General features: G+C 49.2%; 1 protein-coding gene across 1 annotated transcript in view; it reads left to right on the top strand.

Annotated features, from left to right (window-relative positions):
• PRMT8 (protein arginine methyltransferase 8) overlaps positions 1-15,092 on the top strand; it is a 98,798-nt gene extending 83,706 nt beyond the window's left edge. Inside the window, exons 8-10 of the mRNA XM_015150845.3 lie at positions 4,236-4,386; positions 13,331-13,452; positions 14,220-15,092. Of these exons, the coding sequence (XP_015006331.1) occupies positions 4,236-4,386; positions 13,331-13,452; positions 14,220-14,303 (357 nt within the window). The 3' untranslated portion in view covers positions 14,304-15,092. The remainder of the gene's footprint in view (positions 1-4,235; positions 4,387-13,330; positions 13,453-14,219) is intronic.
• Positions 15,093-15,972: the final 880 nt, after the last annotated feature.

A 15,972-nucleotide genomic window follows, 5' to 3' on the forward strand; every position in this document is an offset into this window, starting at 1 on the left:
GGCTCTCCACTCCCCAGGCAAGAACTAGCAGGGCCTTTCACTTGGTTAGACCTGAGTGTATCCAGGGACAAAGCAGCCAAGGAGTGTCTGGAGGGGTGCGTGTTCTGTACACTCCTTATGAAAATTCCCGGGGCTCTGGTTCTGTCTCAGGACTCGCGACCTGTAATGATTTCCTGTCCCACGCTGGTCCCTTTCTTCCTCCGTGTTCCTGAGAAGGAGAACGATTGTCTGTGTTTGCTTCTGCTTCCAGGAGAGCCCTTCCACCAGCTCTCTCCTGCTAATGTGCTAAGCTACGTCTTGCCGAGTCTGTTGGGAAAACACTTGCCCTTCTTCAAACACTTAATTGCTATTTTCATCGCTATTAACATTGCAGAGTGTGACACTTTATTATAATTAAGACTCTATTTTGACCAGACTTCTGCTCTGAGACATCCATTTGTAACATTATTTAGTGGTGGGGATCGCAGCGGCCAGGGGTATTTCTGAGTAATTTATGCTGGCAGAGCCCTCTGTTTCAAGCGGGTCACCTGAGGCCAAGTCAGTGGGTCTCCCTGGGTCTCAGAGCTGCTGTTTCTGCTGCAGAAAAGAGGAAGCCTCCTAGTCGAGGGGCTGGGCTCTGGGGAGTCAGGGTAACTGGAGCTGATATGTAGACTTTGGTTGGGGGTTGGGAGACCTAAGCCCAGAGGACCTTTTTGTCTTTGAAGCCTAGCTACAGCTGATCCCCTCCTCACAGATGGCCTGGATCCCCGCTCCAAAAGACCACCTGCCTTTATTGTTGCCATTATAATGTGCGGCTTCAATACTTTTGGTCCTAAAGGCTTTTGTTCCATCAGAGGCCTCTATTAAGATGCAAATGTCTCAGAGATCTATTGAATGCTGTCAGCTATAAGAGTTGATAGCTGACATTTGGTTGATGGACATCTGACAGCAAGATCCTTTAGAGGTGGAATTCCTGCCCGATGGGGTGAGGGGTGTGTGTGTGTGTGTGTGTGTGTGTGTGTGTGTGTGCGCGCACACATGTGATAGAAGGAGAAAGTAACCACGTCTAGATTGTAAGCCATAAGGAGTCATTGAAGGTTGTAGATCCAGAGAGTGACACCGTCTGGATGAACCTTAGTTATGAAGGAGGGGCCTGAGCAAAGAAGGAAGTCTTCAAGCAGGAAGACCTGTTCTGAGAAGATGATTGATGAGTCAACACATATTGCTGTGTATCAGGTGTTGCTGTGCACTGAGGATACAAGCCAATGAGGTGTAGCTTCTGCCACTGAAGGGCTCCAGTGCACCGGCCAGGGCAAGCTTGAAGGTAGTGAGGCTGCTGAGATGAGCCAGCAGTGAGAGCGGAAGGCTGTGCTACACTGGTGACCAAGGGAACCAAGAAAGAAAGATACCAGGGATCTTGGAAAGGGCCTGGAGCCTGGCTGATTGGCCCTGAGAAGGTGATGGAAAAGTCAGTAAGGGTAAGACACTGTGATGCCATTAACAACAATACAGGCAACCAAGGCTTGTCCTAAGAGTTTTTGAGCTGGAGGAAACCTGTGGACACCATGTGGCCATGTGGCTGGGAAGGATAATGAGCATTATGAAGGCTGACAGATACTCAGTATAAAAGTTTCCTAGATTTGAGCAATGGCCCACACTAATAGATGACATGTAATGAAGGACCCCTACCCTTGAGGGCTGTGGTGGAGGAAGGGGCTTGGCAGACCTAAATGCAGGCTGAGCCAGCAGTGTGCTCTTTGGGAATACAGGCTGCTATAAGTATGTGCCAATGGAGGGAAATGGAGGACCTGGTGTGGTCAGTGTAAATCTCAGTTTTGCAAGTAGCAGGACCCACCTGGAGGAGAAAGGCCCGGGTGATGAGGGGTCAGACGTCATGACTTATGAGGAATGAATAAAAAGCCAGAGAAAGCTCGTATTGGAGAAGAAAAGGTTTAAGGGAACTGTGTGAGTTGGAACGGATATTTGGCTTCTTCTGTGGGTGGAAGTTACAGAGGGATGAGTGTGAACTTTCTTCATTAGTTTTGAAGAAGGATCTAATGACTAGAGATGCCAGGACATGGACTGATCTGCCTGGCAGATAGTGAATTCTCCATCCCTAAAGGTGTTCAGCAAGCACTAGATAGGTGTTCAGCAAGCACTAGATAGGTGTTCAGCAAGCACTAGACGGGTGTTCAGCAAGCACTAGATAGGTGCTCAGCAAGCACTAGACGGGTGTTCAGCAAGCACTAGATAGGTGCTCAGCAAGCACTAGAAGGGTGTTCAGCAATCACTAGACGGGTGTTCAGCAATCACTAGATGGGTGTTCAGCAATCACTAGACGGGTGTTCAGCAAGCACTAGATAGGTGTTCAGCAAGCACTAGAAGGGTGTTTAGCAAGCACTAGATAGGTGTTCAGCAATCACTAGATGAGTGTTCAGCAATCACTAGACGGGTGTTCAGCAATCACTAGACGGGTGTTCAGCAATCACTAGATGGGTGTTCAGCAAGCACTAGAAGGGTGTTCAGCAAGCACTAGATGGGTGTTCAGCAAGCACTAGATGAGTGTTCAGCAAGCACTAGACGGGTGTTCAGCAAGCACTAGAAGGGTGTTCAGCAAGCACTAGATGAGTGTTCAGCAAGCACTAGATGAGTGTTCAGCAAGCTCTAGATGGGTGCTCAGCAAGCTCTAGATGGGTGCTCAGCAAGCTCTAGATGGCCACTAGAGAGGAGGTTCTTGCCTTGGATAAAAGGCTTAGCTTAAGAAGATGGGCTTTATAATCCCATCAAATTCTGCATGCTTGACCAAGGGCTTACCATTCAATTACTTCTTGTTCCCCATCTTTGGGCTCTAGACACACAGTGTAATTGGCATTTGAATGTGACCTCACCAAGGGCCTCCCACATTCCCCTAAACCTGTAATCTCACCTCCTTCCCAATCAACAGTCAGAGAGCTTCAGCTTCCACAGAGGATGTCATGGCTGCACACCCCAGATCCCAGCAGGACTCTCATCTGATTGGTTCCCTTAACCACTTTTTCTCTGTCCACCCTGGTGGAGTTAGGACTTCTCTTTGAAGGCCCCAGGATACTTTGCATCTGTTTTTCCTTTATTTATCTTAGAAATACATCGAGACAAAAGCCTTTTAATCACTTTGTTGGTCTTGTTTTCCTACCCTCTGGTCCCTCTCTCCTAATTCCTGCTAACAATTCCATCTTCTGGGCCTCAGGAGGTCCCTGTGGAACCATCCAGGCACACAGATGGCCTTCTGGCTCTTACAGAGTTTTCAGGACAGAGGTCCTTGCCACGCAACCTTGACTAATGGGAAGTTCTTCCTTGCGCCTCCCTAGAATCTGTCGGGATGCATCTTGGGCTCTGGTAGGTTTGCCCTGCCTCACGGGGCCAGCAAGCAGCAGGTCAGCATTCTTCTATAGAAAAGAACAGCACAATGCGGACGTCTTTCAATTCCACCTGCTCCCCATGCGAGATTGATTTTCAGCCATTTTCCAGTTGAAATTCTTAGAGTTATTAGTTCTTCATGTTCCACGTTCCCCGGTCAGAACTGAAAATTCTCACTTCTTATTTTCCCCTTTTATTTATTTTTGAAAACAGTCCAGCCTTGTGAAAAATGGCCAGCAGAACTTTCCTAAGCTCAGTCTGTGACTTTGTAGGCTCAGGTCCTTACTCCTAACGTCATCCTTGAGACCTCCTATTGCTGGGAACTTGAGTATCAAAAAATTGGGGAAGGGGTAGTCTGGTTCATCCACATCACTGGAGGGCCTGATAAAACACAGATTGCCATTTTGATCCAGCAGGTCTGACCCCCTCAGAATTTTCCCCCAGGTACTGTTGGTGCTGATCTTTCAGGGACCACATTTTAAGAATGATGGATGGAGCAGTGCCTGGGTGGACCACTCGAGGCTGCTCTGACAGGTGAAGGGATGCATTGTCTAATTAATCCTCCTGTTCTCTCCCTTCCCCATCATCCCCCTGTCGCCCCAAACCCCCGCAGATTTACCTTCTGAATCCTGCTCCCCTCAGGTTTTGATTCAAATCCATTTGCATCATTGCTTGAGCATACTCTACCCTAGAAAGGATGGAGGAGGTGATTGGGAGGGTGGTGGGGAGCCTGAGAAATTACCCCAAGATCCCTCAGAGAGCCGACAGACCACAGTCTCTCATAGAACGAGGCTGCTGACCAGGACGCAGACTTGGTGGAGGCGATAAGTTCCCGGCATTCTCTCTTCTCTGGGCTGCAGGAGGTGGACATTTACACAGTGAAGACGGAAGAGCTCTCGTTCACATCTGCATTCTGCCTGCAGATACAGCGCAACGACTACGTCCACGCCCTGGTCACCTATTTTAATATTGAATTTACCAAGTGCCACAAGAAAATGGGGTTTTCCACAGGTGAGCTGTTTGTTGCTTCCCAGAGCCTCCTCCCTCTCCCATGCTTCCTCAAGTCTTTGTGGGGTGACCAGAGCTGGCCTTGACTTGGGGAGAAGGAGCTGGGTGTTAGCTGGGTGACACCCATCAACCTCTCCTACCATGGAGGAACTGTGCATCCTTACACTTGTGCTGTCCGAGGGGAAGGTAAATAATGTCGTGGTTGTTACAGCCCAAGTTGAGAGTGTGTTGGATGAGGGAGAGGCAGGAGGTAGGGCTCATGAAGGGGTCCTGAGACCCTTCAAATGCATATTTGTTCAGGTAGCATTTTCTGAGCACATTCTGTGTGGTGGGTGTGGATAGAGTTGAATAAGCCTAGTCTGCACTGCCATGCCTCTGTGCAGGACACAGCCTGTCTTGCAGCAGCCTGCACACTGGCCTCTATGTCTCCTTCCCTTCTCCCTTACTTTCACACCAACCCATCCTTCATTAAATCTCTGATGGTGTTCCCCCAAGATCACCCCACTCCCAAATCCCAGCCCCACTTCCGAGGTGCCTCGCTGCCTGCAGTAGATAAGCCCGGCAAATGGGGATCCCATGGCCTGGCCCTGGTCCACTCTCCAGCCTCATTCCTCACCACCCCTCTTGGCCAAGCCCTGTCCCATCTACCCCACAGATGGCCCAGCTTCACTGAGCTCCTTGCTGACTTCTCAACTCAGTGAGGCCTCTTCATTCTCTGGGCCATGGCTTCTGCACACACCAGTCCTTGTCCATCCAGGTGTGTCCTGGAGGTGGGAGGGGCCTTTGTCAGAGGCTCTCATCATCCCCTCTTCTCCTGGGTCAGTCTGTGAGGGCAGCCATAACAAATTACCCAGGTTTGGGGGCTTAACCACACATGCAGTTCTGGAGGCTGGAAGTCCAAGGGCAAGGTGTCAGCAGGGTGGATTTCTGGTGAGGGATCTCCTCTTGCCTTGTAGTTGGCCACCTTCTTGCTGTGTCCTCACGTAGTCTTTCCTCTAGGCTCATGAACACTTGGTGGCTCCATGTGTGTCCTAATTGCCTCTTCTAAGAACACCAGTCAGACTGGATGAAAGTAGTCACCTTTTTTAAAGCCCTTTTTCCAAATACAGTCACATTCTCAGGTACTGGGGATTAGGACTTCAACATGAATTTGGAAGGGGGTTACAATTCAGGTGGTAACACCACCCCTGCCCCATCTCTTCACCTGGTTTCCTGTCTCAGCTCAGGGGTTACCTGATCCCCACCTTCCCTTTGGGTCAAGGTTCGATGTCCTCAGGGCTCCCTGACATCCCGTGCATGTGCCTGTCATGGTGATGTTTCAAGTGAGACACATGCACAACAGCAAGAAGAAATCAGGACAAAAGGGCATAAAAAGTCAAAGAAAACATTCTCACTCCCAACCCATCCCACTCCCACTCTTCAGAGGCAAATATTGTTATTAATGATTTCTTTTGTATCATTCCACCAGATTTCAGTGGGTGCACAAGCACATGCATATCCATAGACGCCTCTTTTTTTGGCTTTTTATTTTGAAATAATTATAGATTCACAGGAAGTTGTAAAAATAGTACACAGAGTTGTGTGAACCCTTTGCCCAGCTGCCCCATTGATGGTGTCTTATGTAAGCGTAGTACAGTATCAAAACTACACGATTTTTTAAAACTTAGATTGGATCCTACCCTCCGCACTGCCCTCGGCTACCTTTTCTTTATTTAACAATGTTATCTTGGTGATATTCTCATAGCCTCACAGAGATACCTAGCTTCTTTTTTTAAACAACCACACAGGATTCCAACACAGGGCCTATGCCACTGTTTATTCAGCATTTTCACTCTTTCTTGCAACCGTCAGTCTCCTGCATGAGTAGGGATCAGATCTCAGTGATCTCTGCATTCTAGGCTTCTAAAGCACAGTTCTTAACAAATGGCTCTAAGACGTGTATGATGATACGAACCCTGCCCTTGAGAATGTGTTCCTATTGAGTCTTCCTGGGAATTGGGAGCATGTCATCAGGGGGTGAGGAGGTGAGTAGTTGCATGTCTAGCAGTGGGAGTGGGGAGGTGAGTTCTACCAGAAATCGAGGACATGATTCTTTACTTCCAGAAGCCATGATGACAATGATGCTTTTTTAAATTTTTTTTTCAGAGACGAGGTCTCACTCTGTCTCCCAGGCTGGAGTGCAGTGGTGCAATCATAGCTCACTGCAGCCTTCACCTCCTGGGCTCAAGTGATCCTCCTGCCTTAGCCACCCAAGTAGCTGGGACTACAGGCACATGTCACCATGCCTGGATAATTTTTAATTTTCTTTTTCTTTGTAGAGATGGGGTCTTGCCTCATTGCCCAGGCTGGTCTCAATGATTCCCTTTTACCTATGGAAAGAGAAGCAAGAGACAGATTAATCTCTTCACAGAAAGGCTTTTCCCAGAACCAGTGCCTCTTGACTACTGAGATTGGATTTTCTGGTTTCTGTCAGCCAGGCAGTGCTGGTGCTTTCCTGCCCTGATCTGGGTCATTATCCGCTGCTGCCCTCCTCACAGGGGCAGTACATGTCTTCCCAGTGGGCAGGAGCAGGCAGGAGGCGGAAGGCGGGTTTCACTTTGATCTTGAAGGATTGAGAGGACTGTGCCTAGCAATGGTGAGAGTGGGGGTAGTGAGGGAGCTGGGGAGAAGCCTTCTTGGGGACAGTGGCTGTGATTGGAAGCTAGGGGTGAAATCACAGGAGCTGGCTCTGCCTATTCAATCACCAGGATGATGTCTAACCCAGGGCCTGCCCTGCTGTAGGTGATGAGAAAGTCAGTGGGCAAGGATACTCTGGAAAAAGTTCTAAGTTTCCAAAGCCCAGGCTCCATCCCTGCAGCTCTCAGCCAGAGTTTTATTTTCCTTGAGATGATCTATTAATATTTCTAGCCCCAAAATCAAGCAAACAGCTGCTGGACACTGTCTAGAGATGGCTCCCTGGCTCTGTAGTGTCAGGGATGACATTCTTCATGGTCCCATGTGGAGGAGCCTGGATTAAGCTCACATCCAGAATCAAGACATCAGCTCTAGGCTGCCTGAAAGATGGTGAGGATTTGCCCTGAGTGCTGAAGGCTCTAACCCAGTGGCTTTCCTTCCTAGTCTTTGGTCACACTCCCACCACAGTCCCACGTAGCTCAAAGACCACGGATCTAAACCCAGCTGTGAGCATGCTCCTCTGTCTTTCTGCAGTTATGGTGTTATGCCTCCTCCCTTTTGCACAGAATTCCACATGCTTAGGTTCTGAAGACATTTGGAGGTCCTCCAGTCTCCAGTTTGTCATGCCTTAGGGAAGTGGTTTTCAAAGTGTGGTCGCTGGACGGGTAACATCATCAGTATCACCTGGGAAATTGTTAGGGTTGCAGATTCTCAAGCCTCACCCTGGACCTCCTGAATCAGAAACTCTGAGGGTGGGGGCCGACAGTCTGTGTCTTAACAAGACCTCCAGGTGATGGCGATGCATGTTCCAGCTTGAGGCCCCACTGCCTCTGTGCAAGGCCGTCCTGAACCAGAGGGCTGAGAATTTGACCAATGTTGACTTTCTTCCGGAAAGGCTATTCCACCTCCTCACTCAGGTATACCCTCAGGCCTCACCAAGACTCTTTGCTTTCTGGCTGATGTAGATCCCTCTTCTTGGCACATGCCTATATGGGTAGCAATAGGGGTGGGAGAATAATGTGTTGAGTTGCTTTCTCAGCCACCTTCCTATATCAGCATGGGGGCTCTGTTTCTAGCAGGTAGCCAACTTCTTTCCCAGTTAATGTGGGTTAGCAGCGGGGTATACTCAGACCATGTAGACTCTGACAACCGACTGAGTAACGCTTTCTGTTTTTGTGGATCTCAGATGCACAGACTTAATCTAATTCTTGGCTCATGCCATATGTCATTATTGGACCATTCATGGTTCACGTTTTGCTAATTTATATATTAATACAATGAATATCTATGAACTCACCATGTAACTCAGCAACCAGATTATAAATTAATTACTATTAACTAGAACATAAAATAGTAACTAGAGTAAATTAATAAATACTAACAAAATAAATTAATAAAAACTAATAAATAAAATAAAGGTATTAGTATTACTATTAGAAGGTAAATACATCAGTTAATATTAAAAATAAATAGTTTTTCACTAAAATATAAATATTAACTAGAAAGACCATGGTAATAACTGTAATGATTATAATAATTAAGTATAAATAAATTAATGCATATTCACATTAATTTGCTTACACTTATTAATTCGAGCCATGCCCTGACTCAATGACTGAAATGCTGCTACACCTCTGCATCTTCCTGGATGCCCCACCCCATCCCACCTCCCGTAGAGATGAGCATTATCCTGAATTTTGTGTCCCTTATTCCCTTGCTATTTATGAAAAGTTTGATCACATGGATGTGTGTGCCTAACCAAGGTATTGTTTGGTCTCAGCTGTTTTTGAACTTGATGCAAAGTGTAGCCTGCTGTGTGTGGTCCCTCCACATCAACCCCCAACTGAGTTTTCTGTCTCAGCCCAGCAGTAGCACGCTCTGCGGGCCAGTTAGAAGCACATTCCATACCACACAACCTGAAAAATGATCCCTTCTAATGACTCCGACATCTCTGCAGCTCCAGGCAGAATCTGTCACAAATAGGCACAGACACCCAGGGTTCCAGGCCGTGGCAGCCCATGGGCACAGTGCCCCCCGACCACAACACATCCTCAGTGGGGTGGGAGTAGAAGTGGGAACTGGGGCCTCTGGGGCTGCTGTGTAATCCAGGAAAGTCAGGTAGCCGGTAGAAGGGCAGGAGCCCCAGCAGACGCAGGCCTGGGTGCAAGCCCTAGTTTTTTCAGGTATCAGCAAGGTAGGCAGATCAGACATTGGAGAGGAGTTTGAGCAAGTTACTTTCTGGGCCTTGGGCTCAGGCAGCCCCTTTCTGCCATTGACATCCCATGACATTGAGTCATTTTCCCACATTAAAGAAGCTTCTTGGTGCATAGTCCTCCATTCTACAAAAGGCTTGTGAATTCTCTAAGGAATATAATTCCAAACTTACAGCTAGAAAAATTATATCCCAGAAAGGATGACCAGGCACTTAGCCATTGATCAGTGAGGTGGGACGCAGGATTCCATTCCCTTCCCAAAAGCACCAGGAAAACTCTGGTGAGAGGCCAGGCCCTGCCATTTGCACCCTCAGCTCCCTGTATCCCCAAGCCCCATCCTTGGTCATAGCACCCACCCTACTTCTCACTATTTGCCTGAATGTCTTCTCACTGAGGCTGTATGATCGGGGGAGGAGGGGACAACGTGGTGTTCATCGCATTTGCTGTTCCCCAATTCTAGAGCCATACTTGGCCTGTGGCAGGCATCCTAAGTGGAAGTCTGTGGCATGGTGAATGGATGCACGGCACTGGGAATGCCGCAGGCGGTACTGGTCATGCTCACTTCAAAATGTAAAGGAAAGCTGCCTAAAGCCTAGAATCAGAGAGATTGTGATGGGGAAGGGACTTGTGGGGGGGGAGAAAAGGGGTATGTGGGGCCGGAGTGCTAAGAGCTCGGAGGCATCTTCAGAACAGGGAAAGCTGAGAGCCGGTTGTACAATCTGGATGGTCACAGGTGGGCGTGGGGTGGAGGAAGGGAAAGCCTTCCTCCCTGACAAGGAGAACTCTAGATGTTGCCCACAACCCTTTGTTGAGTGCCCACCCTTGTGCATGGTGACATTCTGGATCTTTTTCAGTACATTCTCCACCACTAGAGAGAGGCGGCATACCTTTGCAGGCCAGAGCCATAGTTGATGAACTAATAAAATCATATACCACTGTAATGACCAAAGACTTGCCTGATGCAATGGCTTGGTATGTCGCTAACATGGGCCTAATATGTTTTAGGTAGGGTGGCTGTGTAACTCTTCTTTCCATTAAGGACACGTTTGCAGGTGAAGGGAAGAGCTGTTAATCATTATGCCAGGAAAACAGATGAGAACTGGAACTGTCCTGGGCACAGCAGGAGGTTGGGTCATCCTTAGTCTATAATCCTTTCCCCTTCTCATCTCATCTCATCCTCACAATGCCTCAGGAGATAAATATCATGACCCATATTCTGCAGATGCAGAAAAGGAGCCCCAGGTCACACCACTAGTCAGTGGCAAAGCGGAGACTGGACACTGGGCTATTGTCACCTAATTAAATGTCTTTCCCACTCTACCTTCCCAAAGGAGGTCAGGAGATGCACTGGGATTCAGCCATGGCTGTGTGTCTACATCACCTGCCCCTCCACGCCCCCCAGAATTACTGACTTCAAATCTCTTGGAGTAGAATCAAAATACTGACTTTTACTAAGTTTCTCCTGGACACTTTGATGGAGAACCAGGATTGGGAAAACTGGTTTAGACAATTACTCCATGGCTAATGGACCCATCATGGAAATGAGATGTTTATGGATGTTCTTAACCCTTCGATGTTGATATCAAGGAAAATAATCATCTTCCTCCAGCTCAAAGCCGGCATGTTTTGGGGACTACCATCAGAGGCGGACCCAGTGGCTGGCAAATCTGGGCCAGGAAGTCTCTGGGGGTCTCATAAGGCGTCGGATTAGGTGACAGAAGGAGGCTGCTTGAATTCCCTTGCCTGAAGTTCTTTAGGAACAGGAGAGAGACACCTGTCTGAGCTGGTGTAGGTGGAAGTGGGGGCGAGAGTGCTGTCAGTCATACACTGACGGTCTCCACACATAACCAGAAACTATCTTTTGACTATTTAGAGGTAGCTGGCAGAGAAGGTTGTCGGGAGCAGGTGGACTTTGTCTGCAGACAGCAGTATGCCCTGGAGGCCAGAAAGGCTCGATGTGTTCAGGAACCCAGGCAGGGTCTGAAAGGGACAGACTGCACCTTCATGATCCTCCTTCCCCTTCCAAATGTGCAGGCTGCACTTTCTCCCCATGACCTTGAGTTTGCATCGATTTCCCAAATGCACACATGGAGGGCTACTTGAGTCTCTCTCCAAACCACTGACATTTGATCAAGCCAGTTCATTGTGAAAGGCAGAGAAACACAGACTCTTCAGTGCTGCTAAAATAGGCCTTGGGGTTTTGAAAGCTCTTAGAGGTCACCAGGTCTGAGTCAGTGCATGATAAAGCCCCAGTCGGTGCTGTGTGAACACCTGCCAGGATGGACCTCAGGTGGCTCATACGATTGTGGGACAGCTCTAATTCTTCTTGGTAAATTAAAAATCTGCCTTCTAATGATTCCTAGTGACTAGCCTTTGTTCTGCCCCCAAAGCCGTGATAAGGCCACATGTAAGTCTTTCCATGTGACAGCTTTTGAAGTATTTTGGAGACCCTTATCTTATCCCCAAGTCTTCTCATCTTTATCATTGGTCCTAAAAAAAAAAAAAAGGGAAATTCTGGTAGAGGAACGCAACAGCCCAAACCAAGAGGAACTTCCTGTAATAAGATGGGTTCTTCTACAGTCTAGATTCCAAAGGGCCCCAGTGTAACCGGACACGTACGAGTACATTGAAACACCATAGACACTTGCTCTTTGGGTTCCTACCATCATTCGTGTATTCAATACTCATAGATCTACCACGCACAGAGGCAGGCACGAGGAAGCAAGGCTGACTCCGTCCCTGCCCTCATGGAGCTTGCAGTCCATGGAGGATGCAGACAAATGGGGGTGGGGGAAAGACATTTATCTTGTGTGATACACACTGCAATAACAGAAGGTCAGGGTGCCTTGGGAGCTCTCAATCCAGGTTTTGCGGGTCAGGCAAGGCTTCCCAGAGAAAGTATGAGGAAGTGAGAGGCTGGAAAGGAGGGAGAGGAAGAATTTCAGAGACAGCTGCTGGCGAGGATGATGGCCTGTGAGGCAGGATCCCTCACATTTAATGGGAGAATATGTCGTGTGTTGAGAGGGAAGGGAAGAGACTTAATGGCAGACATGGGGGAGGTGCAAGTACCACTATGGCTTTGGGTCATGCAGGATGAATGAGCTGTGGGCCAGCATTAGGGCTGTGGGACAAGAACCATCCCTCATTTCTTTCTGATCCAGTTAGGAAGATACATTTGAAACCCTGGGCCAAGGTGCTAGGTTTAGCTCCCCATGCATAGAGAAGCAGGCAGGGAAAGCTTTTTTTTTTTTTTTGAGACAGGGTCTCACTCTGTCACCCAGGCTAGAGTGCGGTGGTACAGTCATAGCTCACTGCAACCTTGAACTCCCAGGCTCAATGGATCCTCCTGCCTCAGCCTCCTGAGTAGCTGGGACCACAGATGTGAGCTACCACGCTCGGCTAGTTTTCTCATTATGTTGCCCAGGCTGGTCTTGAACTCCCAGGCTCAACCAGTCCTCCTGCCTCAGCTTCCTAAGTAGCTGGAATTACAGCTATGGGCCACTATGTGTGCCCAGCAGGGAAAGCTATTTGTAAGACTGAGGACCAAGTACCTGCCATTATCAGTGGATCTGGGGAAACTGGTTTAGCTGAGGGGTTTGCATGAACGATGACATTTAAGGGGAGATAGGAGGGCCTACTCTACAAATCCCTTCCCCACGCTGTCTGAACATCTTCATTCTGTTGAACTAATTAAAAACAGCAGCATGTTCAGACACATGTATGTCGATGCATTGAGTGGGTGACAAGGCATTCGTCATCCATCCCTTGCTATGAACTTGTAGTATCAGGTTGTCTGTCTTCTGATCCCCAGCTAAGATCAGCACTGAGGGGATGGAGATGTGATGGGAGGAGAGGCCACTGGGGCTGAGTGGGAGTTCTGATGGGGCTTGGAGGCGGGCTATAAGGACTATGCACCTGACCCAACAAGAGTGCTGGGGCGGGTGGTTTCAGTGAGTCCCGGGGGAAGCCCAGTAACTTCTATGCAGGGTCCCAGCCTCATCCCTTTGGAGACATCATCTTTGACTCTTTCTTCCCACCTCCCCTGTTCTTGGACCCCTCAGCCCCCGATGCTCCTTACACCCACTGGAAGCAGACCGTCTTCTACTTGGAAGATTACCTCACTGTCCGGAGGGGGGAGGAGATCTACGGGACCATATCCATGAAGCCAAATGCCAAAAATGTGGTAAGTGCCGAGGCCACCTGTGTCACAGAGTGGGGCCAGGGACATAGGGGAGAAGGGCCCCACGGAGCTGGCTCACTCAGGACCCACTTGCCCAGGTTCTTAAGTGTCTCGTGAACAATCAGAAACTTACTGAGGGAGGCAGTTGGTAGCCACATGTGGACGTGACTGGGCCTCATTGAGGGACTCATGCTTGATCCCTCAAACTCTGCAAATAGAGGTTTTCCCTGGGTCCAATTCCGGACTGTCTCGGCTTTGAAGACAGCTTCCAGCTCTTTCTGTGAGAGGCTTTCAAATAAATGGGTCCTACCTCATTTAGCATGAGCTGGGCCAGGAGTTAAGCTCCTGGTGGCTGGAGGATGTTTGGCGTGCATCTCTTCAGCTGGCCTAGTGCGAGGGAGACTGGCTGGCGCTTTCTGGGCAGCCCCAGGTGTGGGCACGTGCGCTAAAAGTATCTGCAAAATGCTGGGAAGGTCACCTCACAGAACACTCAACCACCCCAATCAGTTTACTTCCAGGATGAACTCGGAACATTTTTTTTTTATCAGAGCAGGAAGGATTTAGGGAGAAATGGAAGAACTTCCTGTGAAGACAAGGAGGGAGCAGAATGAATTCCTGTGGGCTGTTCAGGGGAACCTCTTAGCCAGAAAGCTTTAAGACGCCGGTGCTACCCATCCCTGTGGTGCCAGGGGCAGGCGGTGCCAGAGAGTTGGGCTGTGGCCTCGTACCCAGACGGCTGCCTGACCCTTCGCTCTCTCTTTGCCTTGCAGCGAGACCTCGATTTCACAGTAGACTTGGATTTTAAGGGACAGCTGTGTGAAACATCTGTATCTAATGACTACAAAATGCGTTAGCACACGTGGGAAGCTGCAGAGAGCAAGGAGAAAAGGAACTCTCGCCTCGATCTGCCGTGCCGTCCCAAAGAATACCGTTTGCAGGACTACACACCTGAAAACCAGAGTTTTCAACTCTGCCTTGAAGACTGGTGAACTCCCCAGGGCTCCCGCGGACTCCGCCACTGGACAGAAGGCCTCCAGCCCCTCCGCTCTGCCCTGGGAGCCCTTCACGAAGGCTTTGTGTTGCCAACAAAGAGCGACCTCGCGTGCTGTGGCTGGGCCCCGAGGGTGGAAACGTATTCGCGTCTCCCCGTCTCCTCCTTAACTGTGACTCTCCGGGTCTTCCGAGTTTTGCATGCTGCGGGTGTCTAGGACAGACTGCTTCTACTAGAACCTGGAGACATAGCATCTTTGATAGCATAAGCCAGACTATCTGTGTGCGGTGGCGTGTGTGTGCGTGCACGTGTGAATGCGAGCAGCAGAGCTGATATTTACCCACAGATACCTGTATATGCATGCATATACAACCAAGTGGGTAGACCTAGGTGTTCACTCAGAAGGGTGTGTGCGTGTGTGCGTGCGCGTGTGCCTAGAATATATATTACTCTCAGAGGAGATTCTGTTGCTTTTGAATAGGAATTTGTTTTGTGATTAGTTCGCCCCTTCTCCACCCCTTACCAGATGTTAAGCAGCTATGAAACATTCTCTGTACTAGCTCTGGTCTCCTTTTGACTGGACTGTGGCTCTGAACCCTGAGCATATACCACGGACTCCGTGGGCGCTCAATAAATACACATGAGAACAAAACCGTGGGATGGCTGGTTCCTTGTGCTGTGAAGTGGGAGGGCTGGGGGAAAGCCAGAGGCCACCATGGTGTAGAGACTCAAGGGCAGCAGCACCTATGTGGGTTCACGTTTGCTCCTCAGCAGAGAGGTCAGGGCTGGCCTAAGAGCATCTCTCCCATGATCTCTGAGGGGTCCTGCCTTAGAGGGTGAGAAGAAGGTCATGGAGCTGGGACTGGGGACAGGAGCTAACCAAGAGTGCACCAGAATGGACGGCTATGCATAGCCTGGAGACCTGTTAGGAAAACGTCCAGCCTTGGTTCAGGGGAGGTAACAGTGGAATCTATGAAGATTGGAAATACAATGTACTTTGCAGGGTGTGGTGGAGTGTTTTGGTTTGGTCTGGTCTGGAGTTATGCTTTAGCTTCCAAGACCATGAGTCTCATCTATGTCACCTCCCTGGAAAGAGACATTCCAGGTGGGGGAAGGAAGAGAGGCCATTTAGAGATGATGGGTGGAGTTGATGGGATCCAGGAATGGGGAAGGTGCAGGGGAGACCTCGGGCCTGGCTTTGCATGGGTGGGGAGTGCTGGTGATGGCAGGGCCCCTGGATAATGACAACTGAACCCAATGGCAATGGCCTCTGCACTTCCATAACCTTCTGATGTCCATGGACTTTGTCAATTCCGTGAAGCCTTGGGAGTTACACACAGAGGCCTTACCCCAGCCATTTGGTAGCTGAGGTGAGCTGGGCCAAGGTCTCAAGTCCCAGTTAACGTGCCCTCCCCTGCCCTGCACTGATTCTTCCGAGCCTCGGGCCCAGAGGCTAAGACTGTCTTTTTTATGCTTAGAGAAAAACACAGTGAAAATTATTTAATGCTTTTTGTGTAGATGTATCGGGCAAG

The sequence above is a fragment of the Macaca mulatta genome, chromosome 11 (assembly GCF_049350105.2).
Source record: "Macaca mulatta isolate MMU2019108-1 chromosome 11, T2T-MMU8v2.0, whole genome shotgun sequence".
In the NCBI taxonomy this organism is placed as follows: domain Eukaryota; kingdom Metazoa; phylum Chordata; class Mammalia; order Primates; family Cercopithecidae; genus Macaca; species Macaca mulatta.